Source organism: Centroberyx affinis, unplaced genomic scaffold (genome assembly GCF_046629955.1).
Source record: "Centroberyx affinis isolate AG114_WGS23_722 - 3 ecotype Tasmania unplaced genomic scaffold, CSIRO-AGI_Caff_v1 ptg003984l_1, whole genome shotgun sequence".
NCBI classification, from domain to species: Eukaryota; Metazoa; Chordata; class Actinopteri; order Beryciformes; family Berycidae; genus Centroberyx; species Centroberyx affinis.
The window spans coordinates 1-25,194 of record NW_027281802.1 but is presented as its reverse complement, the minus strand read 5'-3'; the positions used below and the strand labels follow the sequence as shown (position 1 = coordinate 25,194).

Below are 25,194 nucleotides of genomic sequence, written 5' to 3'. Positions count from 1 at the left end.
CCATTGTAAAGCCTTTTCCATATATTCAAAGTGCCATACGTGCAGTGCCAGTAAATTCAACAGCAGTGAATGTTATCTGTGATTGAGAGCACTTTGAGATAACGGTATTACAGAGAAAAGTATGAAGCAGGGATGACATGTCTCTCATACACATACTGTAGGCTAATTTACCCTCTCCTTTATGTTCTACACAAAAGGCCTGAAAATTATTATTTTGCTTTCAATCTCATTGTTTTCTGGTTCTGCTGAGACAGAGGGAGCGAGAGTAAGAGGGTGAAAAAGAGAAACTGAATCTGTTTCAATGCTCATCAGTGTATCAGAGGACAGAAGCTGACTATGATCCCCTAACTCCACACCACTCTGCCTCCCATTCTTCCAGATTCACTGGATGCAAAGCAGACCCCTGCATTAGCTCTGGCCATGGTGAAAGAAAACAGAAGTATTGAATCTCTACAGCATATCCTCAACCCTCTCTTTCTGCTCTCTTCACCTGATAAAAAACACCTAAGAACCAGAGTCTGCTGTGTGTCTTGAGGAAGGAAAGTGACTCACTGTGACTCTAAAAGCTTTAAGCTATGACAGGCTTGGTGATTTATCATTAGAGCATGTGGTATAATGCATTATATGTGATTGTTTCATGTAGACCAAAAGAAGGCAGAGATATAAAGAGGGAAGTGTGAATTCTTCACAGATATAGAGATAATGGGTGAGACCACAGGAAGACAGATCTGGTCTTCTGCCTCTGTGAGTGAGATGTTATTGTCATGTTCTTTCCTGTTTTTTTTTAGATGGAGCCAACACAGCTTTCAGATGAATTAATTCCTTTTGTGAATGATCGCTAGAAGTCAGCATAATATCACAGAAATGTTTGTATTATTTGCATTATTTTGTAAAAAGTGAATGCATCAGAAGAATGAAAACTTCATAACAGCTCAATAACAGTTTGTAAAGCTTTATTACTGCAAATCAGGCAAAGCAGGCAAGAGTTTATTGTAACAGTTTCAGGGTGACCAATATCTGTTCAGTGATTTTAATTCAGTTGATCAATCATAAAGTACCATAACTGTTAAAACGTACAATCTGTTAGTGTGTATTCTCACTACACAATAATCATACTAACAAGTATGAACTATTCCAAGGAAGACTGATCAGGCACAAGCAAACGTAATGTAATGATTCTATGTTTTCTATGCCTTGATTACAGTGCTCACTGTACAGTTGTGAGGCTATTAGAGGAGAAACAACCATGGATGATAATTATGGGTAAGGCAAAATGGCACACAGCGGACATATAGCTAGATATTTTTCTTAATGAGCTATACTGGAGGATGGGGGGATGCAGTCGTCTACAAAGATCTGAAAGTTCTTGTCCACAAAGGTGGACTTCTTGAGGAAGTCCTCCAGCTTCTGGATGGAGATTTCCAGCACCTGGTTGTTCTCCTTCTCATTGAGGCCATAGTGAGCGAAGGACGGGAACTTGTAGCGCTCATCATAAGGTGCGTTGCGGTCGTAGTTAACACAGCAGTAGGCTGACCACATGTAGGTGGGCACTGCCACGCGGTTGATGTTTTCCCGGCGGATCATTTTTCCCGAGGTGGTGATTCCCGTGACCACGTAGGCCGTTCCGTGACAGTAATTGTTTAGCCGTTTGCGGATGATATGCTCCTGTTTGTTCCAGGCGTCATCGCTGAACTCGGGCACCAGAGGCACGATATTGGTCAAGGTGTAGGTGGAGGCCTTGTCGTCGGGGTCAGCCTGGTGTTCATCTGGGTTGAGGGCACCGCGCTCGTAGAAGACGGCGTTTGCGTAGTCATCCAGAACTGCCTGGGCATCTTCAAAATTCATGTGCATGTAGCCACGTGGGAATGGCTGCATCTCGCCTGTATCAGAGGATGTGGATAGCTGTGTGGGCAGACAGACAGACCCAATACAATTGAGATAATGAGGGTAGAGTGGGGGCGGGGGGGTCAAGTCTGAGGACCTGATCACATTGCATAAGGTCTAACATCAACTGAAACATTTACACAAGGATACAGACATGATTACAATACAATGATGAAAAATGATGGCCTCTGGATGACACTGCTGCTCATGTTAAAATAACTTTCTATAATCTTTCCCCTCTTAACTCCCCCTGTCTAACCTCATATTTGTTTTACCTGAGGCTCATACATCCAGGGCACATCCACACACTTCTCCCCATCCGAGCGCTTGAAGGTGTAGGCAGAGTAGACGGGGATGTGGTCCACGGTGTCGTACAGCGTCACGTAGCGAGGCTTCTTGTTGTAACGTTGACAGATGAACTGGAGGGAGTGGTGCTCCAGCCCTGACGGCGGTGTTCCCATGTACAGGAATTCTCTGCATTCTGGAGACAGCTGCTTCTCCACAGTACCTCTCACCACTGATGTTATTGTGGTGACCAGCAAGAAGGCCGTCTGTGCCCAGAATGCCATGGTTGGGATGGCTTACAAAAGGTCACACCAGTTAACAGCAGTCCTGAATGTGTGTCAGCTGAGTATTTCTGAAGGAAGACGAAGAGCCCCCAAAACAACGCTGATGTTCCTGAAGCTTCTTTTTACAAGTGTGTATCTCTGTGAGCTTCTATGTATAATTTAATGTGTTTCTATATCTGCCCGCGGAGCACAAAGGCTTTACCAGAAGCTGAGTAAATAGCTACTACAGGCTTCATCCTCGGCTCTCTCTAATCGGGACTCAATATGCAAAACCATACACACCTTACACCTCTGCAGGTCCACCCACAGCTGGCTGGCTACTGCAATAAATATACAGCCAATAGCAAGGGCATCACAGCGCTATGGCCTCTCTCATTGGTGGATAAACGTGTAGAAAGGGTCAGCTTAACTTAGGCCTTGTGATCACTGGGTTTCTTTTAAAAGAGCAGGGTCAGACAGGAGAAAAAAGCCGACAGCTCACTCATGAACCAGAAAACAATTCTTAATGCCTATACAGGAAAGGCTGTTTTTAGAATTTATTCAGACTTCAGAAAAACAATGTTAACTTGAAAGGGCCTTCATGTTATGTCCTGTTTTTGATTAATTAATTCCTTTTGTGAATGATCATGAGAAGTCAGCATAATATCACAGAAATGTTTGTATTATTTGTATTATTTTGTAAAAAGTGAATGTGTCAGAAGAATGAAAACTTTACATAACAGCTCAATAACAGTTTGTAAAGCTTTATTACTGCAAATCAGGCAAGGCAGGCAAGAGTTTATTGTAACAGTTTCAGGGTGACCAATATCTGTTCAATGATTTTAAATCAATTGATCAATCATGAAGTACCATCACTGTTAAAACATACAATCTGTTAGTGTGTATTCCCGCTACAAAATAATCGTACTAACAAGTATGAACTATTCCAAAGAAGACTGATGAGGCACAAGCAAGCGTAATCTAATGATTCTATGTTTCCTATGCTTCGATTAAGGTGTTCACTGTACAATTGTGAGGCTATTAGAGGAGAAACAGAAGATGAAAATTATAATTTGTTTTTTTCTAAAGTGAGATCATGTATCTGAGCTGAGATGCTGCATGAATCACAAATATATTTATTTTTATTTTTATTATGTTATCATACACTTCTTCTGGTTTCAACTAGAATGGCTATTTCATAAATCGTTGAATGTATGGATGAAACTGAGTTATCTGGTATTTTGACAGTGAGTAAAACAATAAAACCTTGTTCAAACATAAAGTTATAATTTTATTGGTGAGCATTTACATAAAAACTAGTAGAATTAAGTCATTACAGGTATCTCAATCTCACCTTTCATCCCTCTCTCTTAACATGATTTATGACCCATTTAAACTCTAACCTCTGTGACTCTACCACAAAGACTCTTCACACCTGAGGAACACAGCTTCCATCAAACAGTTGAAAGTTTTTATCTACATCCATCTCTCTCTTCACCAGAGCTTCAACTCCTTGGGTTGATGTCTCTGTTACAAAGTTGTCTGTAACATCATTAAGGCCATAGGCCGCATATGTTGGGAACTTGTACCGGAGTTCATAGGGCATAGAGGGGTCAAAGATGGGACAGCAGTAGGCCGACCAAAGGTGTTTGGGCACAGCCAATCGGTTGACATTGCCTCTACGTATAGTATGACCCATGGTAGTCATTCCGGTGATTACATATGCAGTGCCTCGGCAGTAGTTATTGAGGCGTAAGCGGATGTTGTGCAAATATGGCAGCCAATGGAGGTGCAGAAATTCATTAGCCAGAGGCACCACATTGGTCAAGGTGTAGGTGGAGGCTTTGTCCCCTGGGCTGGACTGGTGCTGGTCGGGGTTCAGCTGGCCCCGCTGGAGGACAATGGAGTCTGAGTAGTCAGCCAGCACCGCCTGGCTCTCCTCCAGGCTCTGGAGGGTCCCGGCAGCCGTGGGGAAGGGCTGCATGTTACCTCCAGCAGATCCGCTGGTCAACTGGAGGAGTTAGGAGGGAGAAATGGAGGGAGAAATGATGGCGATAGGGAGAGAGAGCGAGGGAGTTTTATTGACAAAGCAATAGACCAAAGAGGGAGAGAATGAGCATGATTGACACAGTGTTTGACTTAACTGCAGCAGGTGTATCTTACAGAAACAATGAGGCCTGTTCATTACACAGGCAGTTGAGGCACCGTGGTTATCAAGAGTCTTCACAGTAATAATCGTAAACTCTCCAGCCAAAGCACCATTGAGCCTTGTTCTTTGTACTTGCTGTCAGGGTCAATTCTCTTCTCCAATTACCCACAGAAATAGGAACACAGAAGCTTGGCCCTTGATATAGACAGAAAAGCCACCTGTACCTGAGGCTCGTACATCCAGGGCAAGCCGTCCATGGATTCCCCGGTGGAGCGTTTGAAGGTGTAGGCAGAGTACAGCGGAACCCTGCGTACCCCGTCATACAGGGTGGCGTAGCGCGGCTGGTCACTGTAGTGCTGGCAGATCTTCTGAAGCCCCTGGGCCTTGATGCCTGTTGGTGCCTGCTGACGATACAGGAAGTTGGCACAGTCCCTGAAAGAAGAGGGGTCGACACTGGGAGCCCCAGGGGTCACCATGGAGGTCAGCAGGGCTAGCAGCAGATATGCCGACATCATGGGTGTGTGAGCGCTGCCTTTCCTCTGTCTATACCTGAACTAGGTGGACGAGAGCAGAGACTGGGGAGGGAGCAAGAGGGAATGAGGGGAGGAGCAGGGAGGGAGGAGCATATGACAGCAAGCCTGAGGGTAAAGCCTCCATAAAGTAGGCTATGTCATTATTATATCATAACTGGCTATTTGAAAAGTGTTCCTCTGTGATCTGCTCTATGAAATACATGGTGTAAGATGATCCTTATGACCCTATCTATTTGATTACAACATTACAACAGTGTTTTCACACCTCCTCTACCCTGGTACTGGCTGTGTGCTGTGTGCTGCATGCTGATGCGCAGTAGCTAGATTTAGCAGCCTGTTAGATGCTCAGCTTCACACATGCTTCACACGTAACATACCACATTTGTGTTAGTCATATCTTTCTCATAGATATACTGTTTATTTTCATTCTCATTATTTTCTTTGCAACAATTAAAAAAAAGTCTGTAGAATAACTAAACATTGCAAGCTTCATTTGTTCAGAGCCCTGCCATAAGCAAGGGGTCAGTTTCATAGACACAGTAACCCAGGGATACGCCTCAATAAGGTAGAATATGGTTTAAATTTATATTCTGGACTATGGAGCCTTAGATTTAGATAATCAAGGCCTAATCAAACTCACATGTGGAGTTTCTTCAAAGCTTGAAACAATGCTAATTAAGTCATGAAATGGGTCTGCGGTCTGCAGACCATGTCACCAGATGGGTTTGAGGTCTGCAACCCAGGTCTGCAATCTTTTGAGTTTGTTTAAAGGGACATTTTAGCATATAATTAGGCTTATAGGCATAGCTGTGAGTCCAGCTGAAGGTGTTCTATCTGAACACTGAAACACTGCTCAGGTCTCTCCTCCTCTTCTTGAAGGGGTTTTCTGAGACACAGCCCTTGTAGAAAATAGCCAGGTTGCTGTCCATGTCTGTGTGGCTCTTCAGGAAGCTCTCCAGGGTCTTCAGAGGGACCTCCACCACGCTGTGGCCAGTCCGTTCATTCAGTGCGTAGCCTCCATAACTGGGGAACATGAACCTCACCTCATACGGTGAGTTACGGTCAAACCGCGGGCAGCAGTATGCCAGCCATAAGTGTTTAGGGATTGCTAGGCGGTCCTTGTTGTCTCGCTGAATGGTCGCCCCAGAAACAGTCACTCCTGTCACCATGAAAGATTTGCCATGGCAGAAGTTGTTGAGGCGTCGGCGGACGATGTCCAGATATGGGTTCCAGGACGTGTCCAGGAAGTCTGTAATTAATGGAACCACATTAGTCAGGGTGTAGGTGGAGGATTTGTCGTCAGGTTCTGCTTGGTGCTGATCAGGATTCAGCGTGCCACGTTCATATTCCACAGCGTCTGTATAGTCGTCCAACACAGCCTGGCTCTCCTCAATCAGAGGAGAAAGTGTCAGAGTGTCATCACTAAGGGGAAGCCCTCTCATATCCCCACTCTCATCATTGGAAGCCAGCTGTAGGGAAAAGAGGAGACAGAAAGATGGCATCATTTATTTTGAATGTGGCTGTAACCCTTGGAAAAAGTCAAACAGCTTCCTGTTGTGTCTTTAATAACAAGCAGGTTGGCTGATCTTCACTACAAGGGTCACTAGAGTCCTTGAAACACACATAGGGATTGCAATACAGTTTATCTTGTTATTGTTGGACAATGCAGCAGTTGTTCCATGTGATGGTATGTGACACATGCCATGTGACACATGTAGACAGTGATACATGGGGCAACTTTTTAGGCAACCCTAATGGCCAACAATATCCAAAGAGTTACCTCAGCATTGTTGCCTCACATAGAAACATCTGGAAAACATCAGGGAAGGTATATGACATTTTTGTCCCTGTGTCTCACTTGTTACTGCTGCTGGCAGAATTGCCCAAAAAACATCAAGTTTATCCAGCTCAAGCAGCAGTGGAGAGCTGGCAGTAGCTTTGAAACCAAACACAGCAGTGCTGCTCTCTATACCTGAGGCTCATACATCCAGGGTGTGTCCATCCTCCTCTTCCCATCAGACTTCTTAAAGATGTAGCCTGAGTAGAGGGGGAGGCGGCGACTGCTGTCGTACAGCGTGGCGTAGCGCGGTTTGTCTCGGTACCTCTGGCAGATCCTCTTCACGCCGGTTCCCCGGATTCCTGCAGGTGGCGTCTGCATGTAGAAGAAGTGGCTGCAGTCTTTGAAGCTGTTTGACACACTTGCGCCCACCAGAGTGGACGCCATCAGCAGAGGGAAGGACAAGAGGCAGCCCCGAAACAGATGCATCTTCATACAGCTGAAGCACATGAGGCTGGCGGGGATAACAATTTCCTCATCACAACTGCTTCTCCATTTCCAGTCACACGCCAATATAAGAGAAGATGATTAAGGAATTCCATACAGTAATGAGAGGAAGTTGCGCACTGTTTCTGTTTCATATATCATGCTATACAGGTGTTGCCCTAGTAGTCTAGAGAAGTGTAATGACTGTTCTGCTTGGACAGAGACTCAGTATGCAAAGCAGCAGTGGCTAAGACTGGATCCATTGGCTGGATGGTTGGCCTATCGTTTTGCACACCAGGCCACATTTCAGCCTCAGGAATTTTGTCCCTGTTCTTTAATGCTCCAAATGTACCTCATGTATTCATTCTATTGTGTATCTACCTCATTGATTAATGAACTAATGAACAAGTGGACATTCTCTACCATCTACAACTGCAACCACACTGTATGGCAAGCTGCTAAAATTTGGAATGTACATACAGTAGATATTATATATGTAGAGTGATACAGTATGTATACTCTGTCCTGGACTTGAACACCACATCATTCATAGTGGGGTGGGGGCAGTCTCAAGCTTTGTCTTTGTCTTTGTCAGGTGTGGTGATTGCATTGACCAATGACCTATATATAATAGAATGGAATAGAATAGAATAGAATGCCTTTAGTGTCCACACATATAAATTAATTTTGTTTTCTGTGTGTGTGTCTGTGTGTGTGTGTGTGTGTGTGTGTGTGTGTGTGTGTGTGTGTTTAGTGGGTCTGTCCATCATGTCCAACAAACTAGTGGAGAATTTGGGGGTTTTGTATCTCCACCCAGAAGGCAGGGGCTGAAAACAGTTGTGGAGGAAATGTGTGCCTATGTGACCTATGTTATTTAGGTACCAAAAAGAACCAAGGCTTCAACAACAGAGAGGAAAAACATAGCAACAACCACACTCCAGCACGAGCCGCGGGAATGAGAGAGCAGCGCAACATTTTGCCATTCCTAAGTACAATTAGACTGTCCTAAAACAAATATAACAGAATGCATTTGATGGATGAGACAATGAGAAGACAAGGTGGATTTAGGAGTTGCTTTTGCAATGGAGAAAATTATATTCTTCCCATCCTTGACTTTTTAGATTAGGGAGCGGTTTGTTTTTCTTTACATATAAACCCAATAGCAGTGCACTCTTTTACAGTACATATTTTATACCTCTATTCTAGGTTATTTAGATCCTGTTATTTTGATAAAATGTTTTTGGGTTTTTTTGTGTGTGAAATGTGTGAGTGGTTGCTATTAGTATTATGAATGTATGATGGTTGTATGAATGTTTGGGCTCAATTTGACCCCAGCCAGAATTTGATATCTCTATTCCACCTTATTTTATTTTTAGCTCAATACTTTGACTTTTCCTAATTTGGTGGGATAAACGTGTAAACATGAAATCAACAATTGATACGAAGGTACACGCATTGACTTTGAAGGCCTCTACACAGTTTTTGTACAAAGTGTCAATCCTCAGAAAACTTTTCATGTGCCACAACAAGTATGTTGTGCAACAGAGCCCCACAGCCTCACTTAAATAGGTGATCAACAAATTGGAGTCAAATTTACCCCAACATAAAAGGTGCAATTTAATTTCAACATATTGTAATACTGGATATAAGGGCAGCTAAATGCTGCCACCACCTGGGATGAACCGGTATGGTCCAGAGGCTTCAAATAATCCCACACAGGAAACAAGAAATAAGTACAAAATATCCACTTTATTTAAATATTCAAATCATATATAAGGCAAGGGGAGCACGATGAGGATGTGGCTACCAAGAGGGCAGGTTATGGCCTATAGGGCCAGAGAACAATGGTTTCAGCATGAAAGTGAGGGACACACCACTACTACAGAGCTAGATATAAAGTCGACTAGTTTAATCACTGCCACACGATTGAGAAGAGCCCACAGCACACTAATGCACAGCACACTGCACTACAAACTTCACTGCAAGCTTACTTAAAGCATGATCTAAATCAGAAGAAACCACGCACCCTCCACAAGACTGTCTTTCCTTTGTCAGTTCTCAGCGTTTCTCGTCCCGCTTGTCAGTCACAGGTGTAGGCAAACAGCCTCTAATTAGTCTGCCCATTGCAGGGAGACAGCATCCCCTGCTGCCTCACCACAATATTCTAACAGCAGGGTAAAGTTTCGTTTTACTGGAAACCGTCAGGCAAACGGTTTCTGGGAAACAAAACAGAAAGTGCTTCATCACCCAACAAAATAAGAGGAGCCGCCATAGAGGCAGCCCACATAATCGCAGTAACAAGTGCAGGGAGTGCTTCCATCCTTTGTCTTCAGGACACATAGGCTATATTTACATAGCCCTACAACTTGAATATAGCATTTCAAGATAGCCTAATTAGCTATGCTGCTTTTGCCATGGGTAAATCATCTTTATTAAAAAGGTAGGTTAGTCTACTACATCTTTGTCATTGATTTCCCAAGCGTAAATAGGCTACGTCCGCCTAACGAAGTAACAATCTCAAAAGTTATTTTTTCTAACTTTGATCCAGCAAGCTAACCGGTTACATTGCATCCTACCTGTGGTTTTATGTTCAATGACTCCTTGTTAGACTTGGGATCACAGGGACTCTTTATTAGCTGGTCAAGATATATGGCTACTTTGTCCATAAGGTTTACTACCCCACTGAATGGACTGAATTCATATTTTGTAATTTTGTGAATGTCAGCTCCATAGTACCATAGTATTCTTGGACAGTGTGCCTGTGATTTTCAGTCGTGAGATAGCGACCCTATCGTCCTATAGCCCACCTATGTATAAATTGTATCTCCTATTGTATTACTATATGATTTTCTGTTGTTGGTCTATATATCTGCTTGATATTTTAAAGTTTTGTTATAATATTTGTATATTATCGATAATAGCTACTAAAGGAGGAGGAGGTCTAACTTGCTTTTTGCTCATTATCCCCAGTGAGAAGCCTGAATAAGCTGAGCTTGGACCAACAGTGTGATGGCTGAGAGTCCACCCACAATGGATAGCTCAGATGAGGAGGTAATCAGCTGATGTTTACATTCCAAGACCTAATAGAAATCAAAATAAATTAAAAGATAAGTACAATGGGTATGGGATTATTAATTCATTAATTTCACCTGAAAATGCATTTTGTTTTCTTCTTTTTTCAGCTTTACTGTGGGGAAGAAGCAGATGCTCCTCCAACACCACAATCTGACTGTCAGCATCATCACACTGATAAAGGTGTAGAAGGTCAGTCCTAAGCACAGTGTTGTTGGGTAGAAATACATGAATAAATATTGCCAGGAAATTGGGCACATCTTCCATGACTGAAACTGTGCTGCAATGAGGAGAGAACACATTGTGAAATAGAAAATCTTTTTCCATATTTTTTCTTATTACAGATCTTCCTCCACCTGGAGAAATAGCAGTTCTCCATCTTGGCAGTGACACTGTTTCTCTTGGTTGGACCCCAGCTGATGCCTCTGTTCGATGTTCATTTCACCTGACCTACACCTGCAACACACAGACAGAGAGTTTGTACATCAGAGACTCCAACACCGCTCGGGTTGAGGGACTCCATCCTGGGACTGAGTATACTTTCAGCATCAGAAGGGTTGCTGACAATGGAAATCGAAGCAAAGCAACCTCTATATCTGTCTTAACTGGTAAATATGTAAAATATTGTTTTCTAGACTTTTGTTTCTTAAAATCAACTCAAATCTGCATCTTTCTTGAGATAGATAAATTACAGCAACAAGGAGATTCCACCGTGCATCAGCTTCTTTGGCTTTTTTCCTTGACTCTGATGAAGATGCAGCAGCATCGAAATGTTAGTTTTTGCACCTTCAATAAATGAGTAAACTGCCAACAGTGAATCTTTTCTTTATGGATTAACTACACTTTGAAATCAATGTGTCAATGAGAAAAAAAAACTGGGTAAATAACCACCAACACATAGGCTACACAAATCAATTATATTTTCAGAAAAGCATACAGTTTATAGTAGTAGTAGTAGTTTAAGACCTTATCCTCATAACTCACACCAGTTAGATACTCCTTACAATGATGTACACTCAATTTATGTCAAAGATTTATTTATGAAAAAGTGGGTAAAGTAATTACACTCCACTAGATCCATGATGCTTGGCAGTCAAACATTGCTGTAAAATGCAGACATCCAGGGAACTTGAATTTCCAGTTTGGCGTGAAGGCTTTTCATTTTATTTTTCACAGAGTCTCCCCCTCCTGAGAAGATAATGGTCTATCAGGTCGGCAATGACTCAGTGTCTCTGAGTTGGGACGTCCCTGCTGGTGAAGTGGGAGGTTACATCGTGGCCTGTTGCTGTGAAGGAGAAACTGTCCAAGTGCTGATAACAGACACCAACAGCCTGACGTTCAGCAGCCTGAGTCCAGGAGTGAAATACTCCTTCTATGTTTCAACACAACTGAAGAACAGAACACGAAGCAAGCCTGCTGTGATAACTGCCTACACAAGTAAGTTAGTTGCATGATAAATATAGTATTACTATACGTTACTACTAATAATAATAATAATAATAATTGGATAATATAATTATTTATCATTTAATAATTAATTTGTGAATCACTGACTAAATATTTTCATTACCACAAAACAACTCGACCTGAGGATAATTTTGACAAAAATCATTTTAAAAAAGTTTTCTTTTCAGCGGCTATAAATGTGAAAGTATAGAATTCCAATTTCAGATAATGTAGTTTTCAAAAATGTTCACCTCTTTAATCACTTGGGCTAAATTGTTGTTCTGGCAAAACCATTTTATAACATATAATATTCATTCATCATCTTCAGGTAATGAGTTTGTGGTTGAGACAATTGGTAGCCTCTGTCTCACACCGGTGGTTTTCTTTGTGCTAGCGTTTCCTTCTACTGCTAATATTTTGATAAGATATTTTTATAGTCATTTAATCATGTAATTTTGTTTGTGCTTTAAGAAAACAATACTTATAACAGCCAATTTGACAAGTAAAATAACATGCCAGACACTTTAAAAAAAGAAGAATTGTACAGGCAAGTGAAACAAGAATAAAATGGGTAAAAACAACGACAAGCCTGTCTGTAGAAATACTTTTAAGATGCTACTTAAGAGATGACACACTGACAGTGCTGGAGCTCATGTTGGGATCTGCATCTACAGTGGCTATAAAATTTAATTTTAGACTTTTGTGGTTAATTCTCATGAAACTGAATCTCAAATGGGATTGTTTCTGAAAAAGCTAAAATGATTGAAATTACACATTTTACACAGTACAAAGACATTTTTGATTAACACTAATTAGTTACGTAATTGTTTTATTTTATTAAACATTTCTTTGTGGAAGAGCAAAACCTCTGCACACTTAGATCCATGCAAGTTTCTTCATTGAACCAAGCTATCAGTCACTTCTTCGGGGCATACAATACACACAATGAACTGGGCAAGGATATACAAGAGTCCCAGTGTAATCAGTAGTATGCAGAACACCTGTGCTGCACCATTCTTGTGGCACCCAGCATGTCACAGAGGGAAGTGTAGTTCTTTGTTCTCAATTTGTAGTCCATTTATATATCCATCCTATACAGTACAGTCCCATACAGTATACAGATTCAAAAACTCAGATACACATTAGCAGGATAAGATACATATAATTCTACAAGAAGGGTGTGGGGCTACATCAAAGAGCACAGTGTGAATGATAGTAAGCAATCAGGTAATATACAAAGAAGGGGGAAGAAACTGTACAAACATCAGGTGAAGCCATCAGTACAGTTACTAAATCCCTAAATAGAAAGCTTGACCTCAAGAATACTCTCATGTCAAAGTCGACAGTTAAACCCATCGGATGTAGAGAGCCTAGTGTGTGTATCCAAAATAGTTCTTTTTAGCAGATCTTTTATATATCAAATGAGGATAATTTTGATAATAATCATTTAAAAAAAGTTTATTTTCAGTGGCTACATAAAAATCTAATTTCAGAAAATCTAGTTTTTAAAAGTGTTCATCTATTTACTCACTTGTGTATGGGGCCTTTTCACTTTACTTTATGTGGTGCTGATGAACAGTGGGTTGGCTGTGTAAAGGCTTGGATATGCTTTGTCAGAAGTGCTTCTGAGAACCGCCCGAAACGAACTTCTGAAAGTCTTGAACGTTCATTGTTTTTCAGAACATTAAAATATATAGGAGGTGCTGCAGGCTGTCTGTCAAACAAGGGGGCGGGGTAGTAAACAGGAACTAGTCATAGGTCAGAGGTGAAAGCGTGTTTCCTGTTGTCTGTTCAAACGAAATGGCGGCGCACTTGTTTCCCATGTCATAGGTTTATGTGTGGCACATTGCCACAATATTGGCACGAGCCACCACAAAATCAAAAGTTGGTCAGAATATAGACATTGATCTAAAGGGGTCTGTAATACTGCACGTCACGCTATGGTCTCTGTCACACCAGAGTCTAATCTCACCCGCGCTCACACAGCTGCTACTTGTAAACTCACCACACACACACACACACGCACAAAGTGTGTGCTCTGTACAGTGTTTCTGAACAAAAATATAAAGGCAACACTTTTGTTTTTGCTCCCATTTTTCATGAGTTGAAATAAAAGGTATCTAAGACTTTTTCTATGCACACAAAAGGCTTATTTCTCTCAAATTTTGTTCACAAATTTGTTTAAATCCGTGTTAGTGAGCACTTCTCCTTTGCCAAGATAATCCATCCACCTGACAGGTGTGGCATATCAAGATGCTGATTAAACAGCATGATTATTGCACAGGTGTGCCTTGGGCCGGTCACAATAATTGAAGCTTACCTAGCGAGTTTCAGGAGCAGGACCACACCTCAACCGCGCCTCTTCCGGCATCCCTTAAATACCACCCTAACCCTCTCTTCCCCTTTCGCTCTCGTATTCTGCGCTTCGTTCTCATTTACGTGCGGAACGTTTGACAGCTCGCATACTGCCACGCCACACCAAGCCAAGCTAGGCATAGACCAGCATCGAAAAGTAAACCAGACTTTACTCACCTCTCCTCTCCGGGGGTCCCGCCCGATGGATCACCCGTGCCTCAGCCCGTCCGACGACGACCTCTCCTTCCCGGCTCCGTGCGGTTCCGTCCATTCCGCTCAGGCCTTTCAGCCGGAAGATTCACCTCAACACCCAGCAACCGATGCCGAAAACCTCCTGGTTGCACCCGAGACCCCAGCAACCTCAATGGATGTCGGCAACACTCCAGAGAGTCGACCACACCATCGCTCAAAAATCCGGTCTCCTCCACCCAGAAGCTACAATCCCAGAACTCCATCCATCCGAGGAAGAGCCCTCCGGCGTAGTGAGAGAGCAACAAGCCCCCGCCACGCATCCTCAACCCCGACACGTTCCCCAGCTAGTCCGAGACACAGGCGAGATTCTCCGAATGCAGGTCCGGCTCCACTCCGCTTCGAAGCCGGCGCTCTCACGCCCCGGCGAGGTCCCCCGACGATTCACTGCCGTCAACGATTCCGAGTGGACAGTGGTTCGACTCCAGAGAGAGTTAAAGGATAGAGGAATTCCCTACCACCGCTCCGATAACAAAGCAAAGTCATTCGAACGTTTTACAGCTTCCCGCCATACCCGATCCACCAAACACACACAAAACCGTCTTCTTCCGAGTAGCGTCACCAGCAGCGGCGCAAGACGCGACGTCATCACGCACCAGCACTACGCTCCACAAAACCGGGGAACCCGGGGAATCACTGCTACAGCTCCAGGATATCAGCTTCTCATCCTACTATTCCCAGCCTCCTATAGCAGCGCCTGCCTCCAGTCAATGCCACTGGCACCGGGTTGCCAGTTGCTCACCCTTTTTCCCCCCTTCTCAGCAGCTTCCTCCCTCAACGAACGGCACCGGGTTGCCAGTTGCTCTCCCTATTCTCCCCCCATCTCAGCAGCTTCCTCCCTCAACGAACGGCACCGGGTTACCAGTTGCTCACCCTATTTTTCCCCCCATCTCAGCAGCTTCCTCCCTCAACGAACAGCACCGGGTTGCCAGTTGCTCACCCTATTTCTCCCCCCATCTCAGCAGCTTCCTCCCTCAACGAACAGCACCGGGTTGCCAGTTGCTCACCCTATTTTTCCCCCCATCTCAGCAGCTTCCTCCCTCAATGAACGCCTCCGGCACCGGGATGCCAGGTCCTCACTCAACCCTTCCTCTCTCCTCTCAACAGCTTCCTCCCTCAGCGAACGCCACTGGCACCGGGATGCCAGCTCCACTCTTTACCTTTCCCCTACCCTGCTCCGTCACAGCACTCTTCCGGGTGACGTCATCACGCGCACCCCAACGACACGTCGCGACATCAGCCTTCCAGCTCAAAGGCAGCAAAAAGTGCGGCAACAAAAGCAACAAATTGGATCACCAGCCAGACCACATAACACCAGGGTTTCAGCAACCACCTCCCGTCAATATCTTGCACAATCAGCCACGTCAGTTGGAGCGCCCGACACTGGAGTTCCAGGACCCTCCACCTCCCATCTAAGTTCTCATCACCAGGACCGACAGCCTATACCATCCAGGGCAAATGACACAGCGCCCCCAGCCATCCAGTTCCAGCATTTGCAGCTCGCTCTAGCCGGGGCTTCCGGCACCGGGATGCCGGCGCCTCCCGCCGCCCGCTTCCAGCAACCGCAGCAGCTCGCTCTAGCCGGGGCTTCCGGCACCGGGATGCCGGCGCCGCCCGCTTCCAGCAACCGCAGCAGCTCGCTCTAGCCGGGGCTTCCGGCACCGGGATGCCGGCGCCTCCCGCCGCCCCCTTCCAGCAACCGCAGCAGCTCGCTCTAGCCGGGGCTTCCGGCACCGGGATGCCGGCGCCTCCCGCCGCCCCCTTCCAGCAACCGCAGCAGCTCGCTCTAGCCGGGGCTTCCGGCACCGGGATGCCGGCGCCTCCCGCCGCCCGCTTCCAGCAACCGCAGCAGCTCGCTCTAGCCGGGGCTTCCGGCACCGGGATGCCGGCGCCTCCCGCCGCCCGCTTCCAGCAACCGCAGCAGCTCGCTCTAGCCGGGGCTTCCGGCACCGGGATGCCGGCGCCTCCCGCCGCCCCCTTCCAGCAACCGCAGCAGCTCGCTCTAGCCGGGGCTTCCGGCACCGGGATGCCGGCGCCTCCCGCCGCCCCCTTCCAGCAACCGCAGCAGCTCGCTCTAGCCGGGGCTTCCGGCACCGGGATGCCGGCGCCTCCAGCCGCCCGCTTCCAGCAACCGCAGCAGCTCGCTCTAGCCGGGGCTTCCGGCACCGGGATGCCGGCGCCTCCCGCCGCCCGCTTCCAGCAACCGCAGCAGCTCGCTCTAGCCGTGGCTTCCGGCACCGGGATGCCGGCACCCAGCTTCCTCCACAGCTCTCGCTGCAGCAAGTTCCTGCTGCACCTAACTCTGGTCTCCTCTCTCAAACCATTCCAGCCCAGCAGGCAACCGTCAACTTCACCTTGCCTATGGCTAATCCTCCCATTCGTCCTCCTTATACCTTCACCTCCCGTCCTTCTCCGGTTCCCGCTATTCTATGTAAACAACATAGACCTTGCACTCCTTCTCATGCCTTCCCTCCACCAACCACCCATCGATAGATTCCTCGAAGGACATGAAGGCACCCTTCTCCACCCGAAAGAGGGAACACCCACCCGTTCCAGAGAGCTTACACCCGCCGAGTTCGCCTACGCCTTCTCTCTCTACAGAGACGTTCTTTGTTCACAATTTCCCACCCGCCGCCAGGAACTGTACGACTACATGGCCACCGTCCTTAATCTGGCCCTCCGTTTTGGAGGCAACGGTTTCTACCAATATCACACCCACTTCGCCTCCGAAGCCGCCGCCCGCCTTCTGCAATTCAACGAGGCCACATACTGGGGCGTTCTCGACACCGAAACTTACTGACGCATCTTCACTGCCCGTGCAGCCCATACGTGCCTTACGTGCATTTCCCCTTCCTCATCGCCACCTTCTTCCGGCCTGGTCACTCTGACTTATACTCACTCTGGTTTTATCCGGCCTCGGGGTTCCCCTGTCTGCAGAGAATGGAGGGCCCCTCCACATCCCTCGAGTTCCTCGGAATCGCTCTTGACACAATTCTGTTTCAGGCTTCTCTCCCAGTCGAAAAAAGCTCAATCGAATCAGCCTTCTGATCTCCAATTTCCTGCTCGCCCCGTGCTGCTCCAAACGCCAACGTCTCTCCCTCCTAGGCCATCCCAACTTCGCCCTTCGCATCATTCCACAAGGGCAGGCCTTTATCTCTCACCTGCTATCCATCGTTTCTTCCGCCCCGTCTCTCTTGACCTCCATCTCCCGGGACAGTCCAAGCCGCGCCAAACTCCGTCTGTGGCTCAACCTCCTCGCCAACTGAAACGGGATCACCTTCTCTTATGATGACCATCTGACGCACCCGCATGACATCAGTCTGTACACAGATGCCGGTTTTGGGGGTTTCTACAACGGAAGATGGTTCGCAGCAGAATGGTCCCGGAGCTCGCAAACGAATGCCAGGTCGCTTCCTCTGCTCTCTTCGAAATCTACCCCATAATAGCCACCGCCATTCCGTGGGGTCACGAATGGTCCCGCAAGGCCTTCCTTATTTACTCAGACAACCTCGTAGTCGTTGACATAATCAACAAAGGACGCTCCAACTCTCCATCCATCATGCCGTTCATGCACCGCCTCGTCCGGCACTCTGTTACACACCAATATATTCTCAGCGCAGCCGATGTTCCCGGCCACTCCCCATTCCGTGATGGCCATCAAAACACACACCATCAAAGTTTATCTTAGCGGCATCAGCTTCTTCTCCAAACTCATAACCGGCAGTCCGAGCCTAGCCTCCAGCCATCCTCAGATAACTTAGCTCCTCAAAGGACTCCTACGTCAAGAGCCAGCAAAAAAATCCTCACCGCCTTCTTCTTACTGCCGACTTGCTGTCAGCCTGCATCCACACCATCCGCTCCGGATACGGCACTCCCCACGTAGCTCGAACCCTAGAAGCCATATTACTACTCGCTTTCTTCAGATGCTCTGAATTCACCGCCTCAACCGTCCACTTCGACCCGCGCCACCACGCTTGCATTTCAGACTTGTCATATTTCTCAGAAGACACCATGGTATTCCACCTAAAGCGAACCAAAACCAATCAATCCGGTCAGCCTACACCTGTCTTCTACTTCTAAGTCCAATCACCACTGAATCCCTTCCAGACCCTCGCAGACTACTCGGCGTTCCGGAAATCCCAGAGCATAACATCTTCAGATCCTCTCTTCGTCTCCGAATCCAGACGAGTGGCTACTCGATTTTGGTTCCACCATCACCTCCGCCTCGTACTCTCCTTGTCCACCATTTCTCCCGTTCACTACTCCGGACACTCCTTCAGGATCGGAGCCACCACTTCAGCCTCCCGCAATGGCATCCCAGAACACTTCATTCAACTCATGGGCCGTTGGTCCTCCCAAACATATCACCGCTACATCCGTTCAGATCTCAAAGATCTCATATCCGCTCAATCTTATCTCCTTAAGTAACTGGAGGTTTTTGGGGGTCCGTCGTGGCCCGGGTGCCGCGGCGGATTCCCTACGAAGCCTCCCCACAACGCATTCAGCTACCAGAAACCATGCTCATCAATCTTCCTTCAATAAATCATTTAAACGCATCTTGTTGATGGTGTGGTCCTTGCTAGTGAATTGAAGCTTACCTAGCGAGTTTCAGGAGCAGGACCACACCTCAACCGCGCCTCTTCCGGCATCCCTTAAATACCACCCTAACCCTCTCTTCCCCTTTCGCTCTCGTATTCTGCGCCCCTCCCCCCCGCCCTATTCTTTCTTCCTGTTCTCCCTCTCCTTCCTCCCCCTTGGGGGTCCGTCGTGGCCCGGGTGCCGCGGCGGATTCCCTACGAAGCCTCCCCACAACGCATTCAGCTACCAGAAACCATGCTCATCAATCTTCCTTCAATAAATCATTTAAACGCATCTTGTTGATGGTGTGGTCCTTGCTAGTGAAAAGGCCACTCTAAAATGTGCAGTTTTATCACACAACACAATGCCACAGATGTTGCAAGTTTTGAGGGAGCATGCAATTGGCATGCTGACTGCAGGAATGTCCACCAGAGCTGTTGCCCGTGAATTGAATGTTCATTTCACTACCATAAGCCGTCTCCAATGTCGTTTCCGAGAATTTGGCAGTACATCCAACCGGCCTCACAACCGCAGACCACGTGTAACCACGCCAGCCCAGGACCTCCACATTCAGCTTCTTCACCTGCCACCCGGACAGCTGATGCAACAGTTGGTTTGCAAAACCAAAGAATTTCTACACTAACTGTCAGAAACCATCTCAGGGAAGCTCATCTGCGTGCCCGTCGTCCTCACCAGGGTCTTGACCTGACTGCAGTTGGTTGTCGTAACCGACTTCAGTGGGCAAATGCTCACCTTCGATGGCGTCTGGCACTTTGGAGAAGTGTTCTCTTCACAGATGAATCCTGGTTTTCACTGTACCGGGCAGATGGCAGACAGCGTGTATAGCATCGTGTGGGCAAGCGGTTTGCCAATGTCAACGTTGTGAACAGAGTGCCCCATGGTGGCGGTGGGGTTATGGTATGGGTAGGCGTAAGCTACGGACAACGAACACAGGTGCATTTTATTGATGGCAATTTGAATGCACAGAGATACCGTGACGAGATCCTGAGGCCCATTGTCGTTCCATTCATCCACCGCCATCACCTCATGTTGCAGCATGATAATGCACGGCCCCATGTTGCAAGGATCTGTACAGAATTCCTGGAAGCTGAAAACATCCCAGTTCTTGCATGGCCTGCATACTCACCAGACATGTCACCCATTGAGCATGTTTGGGATGCTCTGGATCAGCGTGTACGACAGCGTGTTCCAATTCCTGCCAATATCCAGCAACTTGGCACAGCCATTGAAGAGAAGTGGACCAACACTCCACAGGCCACAATCAACAACCTGATCAACTCTATGCGAAGGACATGTGTCGCACTGAATGAGGCAAATAGTGGTCACACCAGATACTGACTGGTTTTCAAAAAATGCATATCTGTAGCCCTAGTCATGTGAGATCCATAGTTCAGTGCCTAATAAATGTCTTTTTTCAAGATAAAACTGCACATTTTAGAGTGGCCTTTTATTGTGACCGGCCCAAGGCACACCTGTGCAATAATCATGCTGTTTAATCAGCATCTTGATATGCCACACCTGTCAGGTGGATGGATTATCTTGGCAAAGGAGAAGTGCTCACTAACATGGATTTAAACAAATTTGCATTTTGTGTGCATAGAAAATGTCTTAGATGTTTTATTTCATCTCATGAAAAATGGGAGCAAAAATAAAAGTGTTGGTTCTAACAGTTCTTAATGCACAACAGCTTAGCCTATGCCAAAAATAAAATTATTTTGAAAATATTTTTAGCATGGAATGTCATGATCTTACTGTGGCGGCCACAGTAGAATATATATAGGGGAAATACTGGGTTTACCTGACAAGCTCAACAAAGCCAAAAAACGACCTGCAAAAGCCAAGGCAAGTGGAGCCGCAGGGGCAGAGATACAACTGCGGAAGTTGTAGTTTTAGAGTTATATAGCCTATACAGACTTTAAAAATATGTCATGACTTATTTTCAATCATTCAAACATCACAGAGCAGGGGCAATATATGCCAGTATTTGCATTGCACTCATGTTAATTTTCTATAGGCCTGAGTGTTAAGTAAAGTGTCAAGTTACTTTTTACACACACCATTACAAACACATGTGAGTTTGGAGCAAATTAAGTTCACTTTTGTTTTCACTGTCAGATTGAGTGCAAAGCTACAGTCTGCTGGTGTTTCTCACACAAGCGGATGGGGAAGAAAGGTGTGTGTGTGTGTGTGTGTGTGGTGAGTTTACAAGCAGCAGCTGTGTGAGTGCCGGTGAGATCAGTCTCTGGTGTGACAGAGACCATAGTGTGACATGCAGTATTACAGACCACTTTAGATCTATTTCTATATTCTGACCAACTTTTGATTTTGTGGTGGCTCGTGCCGATATTGTGGCAATGCGCCACACATAAACCTATGACATGGGAAACAAGCGTGCCGCCATTTTGTTTGAACAGACAAAACAGGCTTTCACCTCTGACCTATGACTAGTTCCTGTTTACTACCCTGCCCCCTTGTTTGACAGACAGCCTGCAGCACCTCCTATATATCGTAATGTAAAACCATGAATGTTCAGGGCTTTCAGAAGTTTGTTTTGGGCGATTCTCAGAGGCACTTCTGACGAAGCATATCCAAGCCTTAAATCAGGCAAAATGCAAAGGCAGAATGAAAAGTACCTTAAGCACCTCATTGCCAGTGATCACTTGTTACATCAGGCTACTTTGCAAATTCATTTAATGTAGGATTCAATTGATTGCAGATTTATACTTTTAGAAACTTAAAACAGCTGATGAAAATGTGTTTACAATATTCTGCATTATCTTCTTATCCACAGAGACACACTTGGAGAGCTTATTGGAAGATCTGGGGTTGGAGCAGCACTACACAGAGAAGCTATCGCTAAGCACAGTACTTCAGATTGATGAGAAGACCTTTGATGATGAATCTGCTAAGTGTCATTCAGATCTTCCATGGTGTTTTCTGAAGAAGTTAATGATGGTTAATGTGACAGCTAGGAATGTGAAATGTACATCAGTATATGAGTCAAACTGTGATGCTTCCTCTGGGAATACCGATTTAGATCTTGATAATCTGGTCAACAGTCCAAACTCGGGTGACATGTTAAACCCCTTAGACATTATCACTGCTCTCTTTCTGTGCTCCAATGGGTTTGTACAGCAGGAAATGACATTGAAAATGTCCATGTGCCAGTTTTCAGTGCCTCTGCTGCTTCCTAATAGTGACACAAAACAGTGCACACTCATGCTTTGGGCCATGAGAGACATTGTTAAGAAGTACAGACCTCAGTCACTTTCAGAATCCAAGGGCTTTATTGAACAGAGAATTGTTCTCTCTGAACTTCCAATGGTGTCTTTTGTGAGACTGGGTGAGTGCTCCTTGTCCAAGTCAGAGATTCTCAACAAGCTTCTGAGCAATTCCCAACAGTATCACGACACCTTTGTTCACCGCAGCATGGAGTGTGGTGATAGTCCAAGGAGAATATCGAATGGATTGGCTGAAATTAGTTGGTATCTTCCCTGTGGGAACAAAAACATTGACATTTTTGGTGAGCCGGTAGCTGTAGCTAACCTCAGGGGGGACATTGCTTTGTTTGAAGCACAATACTCTTTTTTGTGCAAGACATCTGCAGCAGTTTTTGTGTTCTTTGACAATTTGGACTCTGAGTACAGGCTACTGACCAACCAACACAACAAGGCACAGGTGTTCTTGGTGGGTAACCACCAGAGCAAAGGTTTCAGTCTTGATGCTCTAAAAAAAGTAGCATCTCAGTTGAACTTGAGGAAAAGCAACATAATTTTGAAGACCAAGCGGATGAATGATGCAGACTTTGTCAAAAACATGCAAAAAACAGTCAGGGATGTAGTTGAAAACACAAGCACCAAGATGCGAGTGGAGCAGATGGCTGATATCGCCCATGAACTGGGAATCTTGGTTGATGAGGATTCCCCAGAGTGTCAGAGTGCCAAGCAAAATGCAGATGCCATCACTGCAGAAATACAAGACATCCCACAGTACAAAGAAGCCCAGCTTCCCTTGCAAGGCCAAATATGGAAAGAATTGACTCGTTTAGAGAAGGAAGAATGTAGGCTTCAAAAAGCCGGGGCTGAAAACATTGAGAAGTACAAAAGTGATCTCCTAGTACAGAAAAGACAACTTCGGAAACAGCAGAACCGTTATAAGATGTCAAATGCAATGACATGCTTCATAAGGGCAATATCAAGTCCAGGGATAGAGAGATCTTATTTCCTGAAATGGATGCGAATTAACCTTGATAACCTTTCTCGTGAAAAACTCTCTGGCCTCAGGGAGCAGTACAAAGAGAAATGCCAGAAGTCTGAAAACAAAGAGGAAATTAAAGACCTTGACAGACAACTTTCCAACAGCTCATTGGGGACTGAACACTTCATGCGTGAAATGGGTCAAATCTATGAGGCTTCAGTCTCCCTTCCAGAAACTGACCAATCACGTCAACAACCACAGCATCTGCCCAAACTGTGTGCAGAATTGCTCCTTGATGGATTTCCCTTGGAGCTTGTAGATGGAGATGCATCCAACATACCTCTGAGATGGGTGAGTGATGTTCTCTCTCAGCTGAATACCTTGGTGCGTCCAAAGAACAAGATACTGGTAGTCACAGTTCTTGGAGTTCAGAGCACAGGGAAGTCCACTCTCCTTAACACCATGTTTGGAGTACAGTTTGCAGTCAGCAGTGGTAGATGCACTAGAGGTGCCTTTATGTTGCTCATCAGAATCAACGAAGATTTCAAAAAAGTACTGAACTGTGACTTCATGGTGATTATTGACACTGAAGGCCTAAAGTCACCCGAGCTTGCACAACTGGATGATAGCCATGAGCATGATAATGAGCTTGCAACCCTTGTTGTGGGGTTGAGTGACATCACAATTATCAATATTGCAATGGAAAATTCAACAGAAATGAGGGACATCCTACAAATTGTAGTCCATGCTTTTCTCAGGATGAAAGAGGTGGGCAAAAAGCCCAAATGTCAGTTTGTTCACCAGAATGTGTCAGATGTGTCAGCCCATGAGAAGAACTTAAGGGACAGGAAACTACTGTTGCAACAGTTGAATGAGATGACCCAGGCAGCAGCCAAAATGGAAAAGAAAGAGGAGAACAAGAGCTTCACTGATGTGATGGAATACAATCCAGACACCGGGAACTGGTACATCCCTGGACTGTGGAATGGGAATCCACCAATGGCATCAGTTAATGCAGGGTACAGTGAGGCTGTTTATGATCTCAAGAAGAACATAATCCAGATTTTGGGAAATTGTGAGTCATCTACTAGTGAGATCTTGGAGTTTATGGAGTGGACAAAAAGCCTGTGGAATGCAGTAAAATATGAGAACTTCATCTTCAGCTTCAGAAATAGCTTGGTGGCTGATGCCTACATGAGGCTGTTCACAGAGTTCAACAAATGGGAATGGGAGTTCAAGAAACGTATGTACACATGGGTTACTCATGCTGAAACAAGAATTTCGAACTCTGGTACAGTTGCTGAGAAATCTGAGACATCTGACATGAGAGAATTTCTCCGTGATTTGAAAAGCGAAGCTTGCTCAGAGCTGTCTAAATGGGAGAAAACTCTCCTTGAAAATCTAACACAGTACTTCAAGCAAACAGATGGAAATGTCCATCTAGTAGAGAGATACAGAGAAGACTTCTCAAACAGTGCAAAAAGCCTTCGACGAGAAATGGAGAGTTCTGTACTTAATCAACTTGAAGCAGCAGCTGAAATCAGACAGGGAATGAAAAAACTTGATAGAATCAAGGAGAGCCATACAAACAAATTAGAACAGAAAGTGCTTGGACTGATTGAGGAATGCCATAAGAGAAAAGCCCAGATGACAGACAAAGAGCTAGAGAGAGAATTTGATAAGATGTGGGATAAAACAGTGAGTGAATTATCCTTTGCTGGATTAAAGACCGCTGACATCTTTGCTAACGTGTATCACCACCTGAGGACAAATTTAACACACAAGGGGAGTCATGCCAGTGTATTAGTGTGTCAAAAAAAGCTGTGTGACTGTGGAACAGAGCCCTTCAAATATACAGCTGAGGGACTCTATCACAAATTTAAACACACAGTGAGTAAG

At 45.5% G+C, this 25,194-nt stretch overlaps 3 protein-coding genes across 3 annotated transcripts; 1 reads left to right on the top strand and 2 right to left on the bottom strand.

The window, feature by feature from the left end:
• Positions 1-998: 998 nt before the first annotated feature.
• LOC139663339 (endonuclease domain-containing 1 protein-like) lies at positions 999-2,626 on the bottom strand. The gene is made up of 2 exons (XM_071541981.1): positions 2,160-2,626; positions 999-1,902 (listed from the first exon to the last, which is right to left on the bottom strand). The coding sequence occupies exons 1-2, from the start codon at positions 2,451-2,453 to the stop codon at positions 1,309-1,311; spliced, it is 888 nt and encodes a 295-aa protein (XP_071398082.1). The 5' UTR covers positions 2,454-2,626; the 3' UTR covers positions 999-1,308.
• A 1,235-nt stretch (positions 2,627-3,861) lies between these two features.
• Positions 3,862-5,093, bottom strand: LOC139663333 (endonuclease domain-containing 1 protein-like). The gene is made up of 2 exons (XM_071541974.1): positions 4,806-5,093; positions 3,862-4,443 (listed from the first exon to the last, which is right to left on the bottom strand). Exons 1-2 carry the CDS (start codon positions 5,091-5,093, stop codon positions 3,862-3,864), a joined length of 870 nt encoding a protein of 289 aa, XP_071398075.1.
• A 5,314-nt stretch (positions 5,094-10,407) lies between these two features.
• LOC139663330 (up-regulator of cell proliferation-like) lies at positions 10,408-25,191 on the top strand (the record flags this gene model as incomplete). The annotated part of the gene is made up of 5 exons (XM_071541967.1): positions 10,408-10,428; positions 10,560-10,641; positions 10,794-11,057; positions 11,626-11,886; positions 21,890-25,191. Coding segments are annotated over exons 1-5 (3,930 nt in total), but the record flags the coding sequence as incomplete, so codon positions are not given.
• Positions 25,192-25,194: the final 3 nt, after the last annotated feature.

Bases quoted from the DNA above. Each gene is read 5' to 3' on its own strand.
- LOC139663339 (XM_071541981.1), bottom strand. From the start codon at position 2,453: ATGGCATTCTGGGCACAGACGGCCTTCTTGCTGGTCACCACAATAACA. The intron at 1,903-2,159 runs GTAAAACAAATA...CTGCCCACACAG, and splicing joins CCTGGATGTATGAGCCTCAG to CTATCCACATCCTCTGATAC.
- LOC139663333 (XM_071541974.1), bottom strand. From the start codon at position 5,093: ATGTCGGCATATCTGCTGCTAGCCCTGCTGACCTCCATGGTGACCCCT. The intron at 4,444-4,805 runs GTACAGGTGGCT...TAACTCCTCCAG, and splicing joins CCTGGATGTACGAGCCTCAG to TTGACCAGCGGATCTGCTGG.